Source organism: Varroa destructor, unplaced genomic scaffold (genome assembly GCF_002443255.2).
Source record: "Varroa destructor unplaced genomic scaffold, Vdes_3.0 BEIS01000002.1, whole genome shotgun sequence".
NCBI classification, from domain to species: Eukaryota; Metazoa; Arthropoda; class Arachnida; order Mesostigmata; family Varroidae; genus Varroa; species Varroa destructor.
This window is the reverse complement of record NW_019211455.1, coordinates 12373037-12380294: the sequence shown is the minus strand read 5'-3', so window position 1 is coordinate 12380294 and position 7258 is coordinate 12373037. Positions and strand designations below refer to the sequence as shown.

Sequence of the window (7258 nt, the reverse complement as noted above, 5' to 3'; positions counted from 1 at the left end):
AGAAAATTATATGGTAAAAGATGCATGTCAAACAAAAATCGGGTTCGCACCAAAATTTATATAAACCCTTGCGGTGATCCAAACGCTGTTTTATTCTAGCACCCTTCAAGACCACTCGGTCTTCGTATATGACCAATGGACAATTATGGATAAATCTGAAGAATATTTGACACGGAAATGTAGCTCCAAGGAACCCAATTAAGATATAGCGAAACCAAACATGTTCCTCCAGGATTTGCTGAATATGTAGTAGATACCTCTGGACACCCTGTTAGGAGGTAAGTTACCAAATGGCTCAGCCAAGAAAAATAAAATCGTTGCCATGAAGCATGTAACGTGGAAATGTAGATAAATATTATTTACAGTTAGGTTATTAATCGACTGAAACACGGTACGCGGAAGGTTGTTCAAGCTTTTCGGCTTGAAGTTTCACCTTGATAGCAAGGCCTGAGGCTAACAAAATACAACCAGGTCACTCCTTTTCTACATATATGGGTGGTAATAAATGTTGAAAATTAACATTTTCCCTTAACCGATCCCAATGCCTCACAACATCTGGATCTAAATTTTTTTTGGCATTGTGTGTATCCATATGGGTGCTTCCGGTTTTGTCTCATAGTCGTGGAGATAATTTTTTATAAAAAATGTATTTCTGTTCCCAGTGAATATTACGATTCCAATACACCAGTTGTCTTCCAAGGTATGCCACGTTACCACTCCGTGGCCATCACCTGGACGAATATCTAAATGTCAGGTAACGAAAGGCAATAATTATAATGCCAAAAATAAATAACACCATGCTATAAAACTAATTGTGTCCACCTAATAAACAAGCCAGGTAAGTATTTTTTAATTGCTAGTCGAAGATTGTAACAACAAATACGTTTCAGCAAGTCTATAAATGCAGATATATATGCTCCATTAGCAGTGTGCAGTCCTGATATGGTAATGGTGCATCGAGTGCGCTTTTGAAACTGCAATTTTCAGAAGTCCAGATTCATGCCCGGATTAGTGATGTAAGATTCATATGATCGATATGGTAAATAACATAAACTTGAAGTTGATAAAGTTGAGACTTCCGTATCCGACTTTTCATTCTCACTTCAAAATAATGCTGACGATATAAACAGCGTCTCTGAGGAAGGCCGCTGAAGAGTAATTGAACTATTGTAAATGGACAACAACGAATTGGATCGATCTCCTTTGAGCTGCAAGGAAACGGTCAGGAATTTTCTAAAGCAAATCGCAAGCATCAGAAGTAGTTTGCGCCTATGCCCAACTCTCCAGTGGCGTCAAACGATCAAGTAATTCTGCCGGTACTTTCGGTGACGGATACCTCATTATGGAAGATTCAGGCCCTGTATTTCAGGGACGCGTAAGTCATGCGCTGGCAGAAATGGAACGTTTCCTTAGAGCGGTGTGGAGGCCAACGATGGGCCTGGTTTCTGCTGTCTTGGTTGGTACAAGATACTCTCAGATATTTTCTTTTCCCTGTGTGCGTTAAACAATGATTTATATTATCCTAATGACGAATCAGTGAATGAGTCCAACAAACATTTATCGCTTACGGTATTAAACGAGATAAGTAATTAATATAGACGTTTTATTTTAGAATTGAAACTATCTGTTTATTGCGCGAGGTCGCTGTTAGCAGGGTGAATCATTTGGTGCAGTATTATGTTGGTACATTTTTCACTCTCCAATGTCTCTTATATTGCAATGCTAGGGGGCTCTCATATGAATTTAGGATTCATCTGAAAATCATCTAAAAAGCCTTAACAGAACACATTTTTGAGGAATTACATGTTTTTTTGCTGATTGCTTTTTTGCTTCGACTTTTTCAAATCAGATTAGTTAAGCATTGCCGACCATGTGGTTTTACCGTTTCACATTGGGTAGCTTCGAAGTAGGCGGACACAGCCTAACCTAGGCCGAACCGGGAGACGCATGGTTTTCCTGAATACTCTGAATGAAATTGTAGACTTATGCTTGACTTGAGTATTGTTTTTCTATTACTACTCGCAACGCCCGTCGCTTTTCAGTGTGGTTGCGCATGTACGTATGTTGTTCCCAGTGGGGTTGCTGCTGCCTTACACGAGCTGGGGATATTCTTTGGTGCACTGAAGGCAGTTGAACGGGACGTGCACGCGGACGTTACCTACTACACGAAATTCGTTGTCATTTATTTTCTCATGTCAACCTTTGTTCCCAACGTATTTAGGGTAAGTATGTTGTTTGTTGTATCAGTAGGTGAAACTTAACTTCGCAGGGATAGAATCCGAGACCTATATAACATTACTATGTTACACGAATGCAGGGTAACTCAATATTCACATGTAGCATGTATTAAGAACTATATAGGCTCCGCCAATCGACGACAGGCTTAGTGGACAGCCAGTCTAACAGGTCTTTATTTATACCTGTACAAACGAGACAAGCTAAATTAAGGCATATTATATCAATAGACAGAAGAAAAAGAACAATCCAAAACTGTAGTTAATGCTATACAAAACTCAGTCTAAAAATATGATGAACATATGTTCATCATACCTTTAACAGAACATCCATTCCTAAGATATTGATACATTATATAGTAAATATCAGTCAAGCAAAATGATTGTGAGGGCTGTTTTAACCTTAACTTCCGATTTTTATAGGTGTTATTTATTACAGTTATCCTCTTCGCTAACGAACCCCTGATCACAGATATCTATGCTACGCTGTTTGCGGGTCGGTTTTTTCCATCAGAGACAGTTCCTCAGGCAGGAGGACGAACCTCAGATGAAGAGACTCCACTTGTCCGTCGAGGGAAATTACCCAAGTTTAACACGAAGTTCGCCGCATTTAAAGAGCCATGCTGTCATGCAAAATAGTCTAGGAGTGTTGGGTGGTTAACGTTGTTTCATAATAGGTTCTTCCTGTTTTTTTCTCGATAATAGATTAATTTGCAGATACGTTGAAAACTTAACGTGCAGTATGTACTCAATGGCGACTATCTCCAAGCACTGTTCGTCATTCCAATACATCGGAACGTTAAACCTTCTATCGGAATGGCGAAGCATATCTGCTTGAATGTGTTTTCATAGTTCCTGTGAGCGTGAAGCCGTCCATAGTTAAAGTTTTTGATGGCAAACGATTGCTATGGAATTTTGTTCCCGTGCCGTTTCATAGTTGTGCTGGATGAATCACCAAATAAACAAGTCTTCAGTTCCAGGATGCACAGACATGATAGCCAGCAATCGTTGAAAAAACATGACACATCCAGTCTGTGCTCGATGAAACAGACTTAAAGAACATGACACATCCAGTCTGTGCTCGATGAAACAGACTAAAAAACTCTAAAATAGTGTTATGTGTGTAGTGTGCAGTAATGTGTGCAAATGTGCAGTACTAGGATGAGAAATTTTCAAACGGTTTTTGCCTTATGAAGGCGCAATTATTCTACTTTATAATGCTGTCCTACACACGATAAAGACGTCGCCAAGCGCTGCGATCTGTAGAGTTAGAATATCGTACTGCGTATGATCGCAAGCATCAGTTTACTGAAGTCGGATATCGTCAAGTTCAATATTCACGTTCTCTGCTTGTACTGTGTATAGCCGGCGTGTACTACCACCATAAAAACATGACCGTTCTCGACACGGAACAACTCAGTAATGGTGTGTAAGTGAGCTTGGTTTGTATTTTCTTGGTGATTTTTCCTATTTCCATACAAATATAAGAACAGAAAGTAAACATTGATTAGGTTCGTCAGGACAACTGCAGAAATGATTCGTGTCTTTTAACATGCAGTGGCTAATGTTGCTAGGAATATACGGAGAAGCCTTCCGCTGCCATCGTGTAAATCATCAGTAATTAGAATCGAAAAAACTGTTACTAGGAGGGAGAATTATTTACGAACTCCACAAAGATAGGTTCATCTTGTTATGTTTTTCAGAGTGGATTAAGAGGACGTGGACTCGCTATATCGAACATTGCGTTTGGCCGTGGACTCACGGGCTGGGTTCAAGGCCTGAGGACCTACTAAAAAATTTCGGTCGAATGAAACGAGCCGGTCTTCATTGGACTTCAGACCAAGTCAAAAATTAGACTGCTGATAACAGTATGTATTTCGCAACGACTCTCACATTGAAATCTCTAGAAGAAACACCCATATGCGTTCAGACGTGCTGGCGATAGTAAATACAGTAATTATACTACATAGAAGTTTCAACATGTTCGCGAATTTTTTCGTAGGGTATCCGTGTAACGCCGTTCTCACAAGTCAAAAATGACTTATTTTTAATAAGTATTTTTTATTTTAATTTTAATGATTTTTTTTATTTTTTTTAATTTTATTTTTTTTAACTTTAATTTTTTTTAATTTTTTTATTTTAATTTTATTTTTTTATTTTTTATTTTTTTTTTATTTATTTTTTTATTTTTTTTTTTTTTTTATTTTTTTTTATTTTTTTATTTTTTATTTTTTTTTATTTATTTATTTTTTAATTTTAATTTTAAGCATTTGATAACACATCATATAACACGTGTTTGCCAATAGGCCACAAGGAACTCATGACGATTTTGAAAAACGCTGGAATGGATGATATCATCACCTCTCACGTAGCAGCCCGCCTTAACGGCTATCTCGGAGGACATGGATCGCTGGCGCAATTCCAATCAGAGGACCTTGGCCTTCCGGATGAGGCTAAGGCGTACGTTGTGAAGGTTCTTCAGAAGAGCGTTACAGTTTCCTGTCATTAGCAGCATTATGCCTGTCATAAGAGTATATATACATAATAGTTGTTAATAAATAACTAGAGTACACGAAGTAACAGGTGCTTGCATAAAGCCCACTGCCAGAACGCATCATATGATCATCCCACGATTCAAGATAGCTATAAAGCAGGAGCTAATAGCAGCACATCATACGAGATTAATAAACTATTGCGAACATTTCATCAGAATAGGAACAGTCAGATTAGCGGAAGTAACATTGGTATTTTGAGACGATGGGCTACAATGTGTTTGAGGGATATTAATCGGTGCAATTAGCTTAATAATTTTATTATGACAATACAGTATTTCCGTGGCAAAACACTTGGTAATGTATATACTGTCCGAGCTTACGTAGTTCGGTAAGGCTGTGTAATTCGAATAGCCTTCACGTCGACCCATTTATATGGCCTGCGACTGTTATTTATGTCAGTGAATTGCATACAAAGTTTTCTAGAGCAAATCATAAAGCACAAAAAGGGAAAAGTAAAAATGAAGATTGGTTTAAAGATGTCATTTAGCTCTAAATGTTTGTGTATATCATTGCTGGTACTATGCCAGCATTTATCTAGCGATTACGTAAGTTTATAGAGCGTACTGGAAACGCTAATTATAGTGAGGAAACGCATTACCTCATGACGTTGGTCATGATTACATAATGATATAATAGTTTCTTCACCACGACGGTTACGTGCTATAAAACATTACTGGAATTATTCTCTATACATTGAGGTTGACGGGGAATGAATACTACCTAGGATAGGATAAGATACGGCAGAATTACTTGATCGTTTGACGCCACTGGAGAGTTGGGCATAGGCGCAAACTACTTCTGATGCTTGCGATTTGCTTTAGAAAATTCCTGACCGTTTCCTTGCAGCTCAAAGGAGATCGATCCAATTCGTTGTTGTCCATTTACAATAGTTCAATTACTCTTCAGCGGCCTTCCTCAGAGACGCTGTTTATATCGTCAGCATTATTTTGAAGTGAGAATGAAAAGTCGGATACGGAAGTCTCAACTTTATCAACTTCAAGTTTATGTTATTTACCATATCGATCATATGAATCTTACATCACTAATCCGGGCATGAATCTGGACTTCTGAAAATTGCAGTTTCAAAAGCGCACTCGATGCACCATTACCATATCAGGACTGCACACTGCTAATGGAGCATATATATCTGCATTTATAGACTTGCTGAAACGTATTTGTTGTTACAATCTTCGACTAGCAATTAAAAAATACTTACCTGGCTTGTTTATTAGGTGGACACAATTAGTTTTATAGCATGGTGTTATTTATTTTTGGCATTATAATTATTGCCTTTCGTTACCTGACATTTAGATATTCGTCCAGGTGATGGCCACGGAGTGGTAACGTGGCATACCTTGGAAGACAACTGGTGTATTGGAATCGTAATATTCACTGGGAACAGAAATACATTTTTTATAAAAAATTATCTCCACGACTATGAGACAAAACCGGAAGCACCCATATGGATACACACAATGCCAAAAAAAATTTAGATCCAGATGTTGTGAGGCATTGGGATCGGTTAAGGGAAAATGTTAATTTTCAACATTTATTACCACCCATATATGTAGAAAAGGAGTGACCTGGTTGTATTTTGTTAGCCTCAGGCCTTGCTATCAAGGTGAAACTTCAAGCCGAAAAGCTTGAACAACCTTCCGCGTACCGTGTTTCAGTCGATTAATAACCTAACTGTAAATAATATTTATCTACATTTCCACGTTACATGCTTCATGGCAACGATTTTATTTTTCTTGGCTGAGCCATTTGGTAACTTACCTCCTAACAGGGTGTCCAGAGGTATCTACTACATATTCAGCAAATCCTGGAGGAACATGTTTGGTTTCGCTATATCTTAATTGGGTTCCTTGGAGCTACATTTCCGTGTCAAATATTCTTCAGATTTATCCATAATTGTCCATTGGTCATATACGAAGACCGAGTGGTCTTGAAGGGTGCTAGAATAAAACAGCGTTTGGATCACCGCAAGGGTTTATATAAATTTTGGTGCGAACCCGATTTTTGTTTGACATGCATCTTCTACCATATAATTTTCTTGTTAGGCTAAGCCAAACCCCAAAAAAAGTTTTTGTTGGTTGCGATCAAATTTTTTGTGCCAACCTATATGTTTGGCTCATAGAACCAAAAATTAATTAAGTGTCCATCTCTCGGTGATGTTTTTATAACGATTCTAAATAAATCTAGCTTTTTTTCGAAGATTGTCGAAAACGGTTTATCAAACGAATCTATGACCATCCAACTACCTATCCATGTCCTTCAGCATTTCTAGTGCACGCACCTTTGAATTCTATTTATATCAAATTTGTTTTGTGGATATTAGTTAGAATTCATATTACACGACAAGAGAGCCATCTCTAATATTCCCTGTTGCAGCATAACCGTTCACGTAATTATATACGTATACAAAGGATGAAGATTTCATTCCTATCCTATCCTATCCTATCCTTATCC

General features: G+C 37.9%; 1 protein-coding gene and 1 long non-coding RNA gene across 6 annotated transcripts; one reads left to right on the top strand and one right to left on the bottom strand.

Annotated features, from left to right (window-relative positions):
* Positions 1–6: 6 nt before the first annotated feature.
* On the top strand, positions 7–5283 carry LOC111244133 (uncharacterized). 5 transcript variants are annotated; one of them, XM_086981354.1, is made up of 4 exons: positions 7–278; positions 663–1456; positions 2043–2222; positions 2658–4142. In XM_086981354.1, exons 2-4 carry the CDS (start codon positions 1343–1345, stop codon positions 2871–2873), a joined length of 510 nt encoding a protein of 169 aa, XP_086837480.1. In that variant the 5' UTR covers positions 7–278; positions 663–1342; the 3' UTR covers positions 2874–4142. The 5 variants fall into 5 exon arrangements, 1 of the variants encoding a protein (XP_086837480.1); XR_015322137.1 differs by lacking the exon at positions 7–278 and adding an exon at positions 4541–5283 and having other exon boundaries at positions 516–1456; positions 2658–3659; XR_015322139.1 differs by lacking the exon at positions 7–278 and adding an exon at positions 4541–5283 and having other exon boundaries at positions 516–1456; positions 2658–3663.
* Positions 5284–5764: 481 nt separating this feature from the next.
* LOC147757388 (uncharacterized) lies at positions 5765–7247 on the bottom strand. Its single transcript, XR_015322135.1, has 2 exons — positions 6566–7247; positions 5765–6181 (listed from the first exon to the last, which is right to left on the bottom strand). It is a non-coding gene; the product is annotated as an uncharacterized LOC147757388 (long non-coding RNA).
* Positions 7248–7258: the final 11 nt, after the last annotated feature.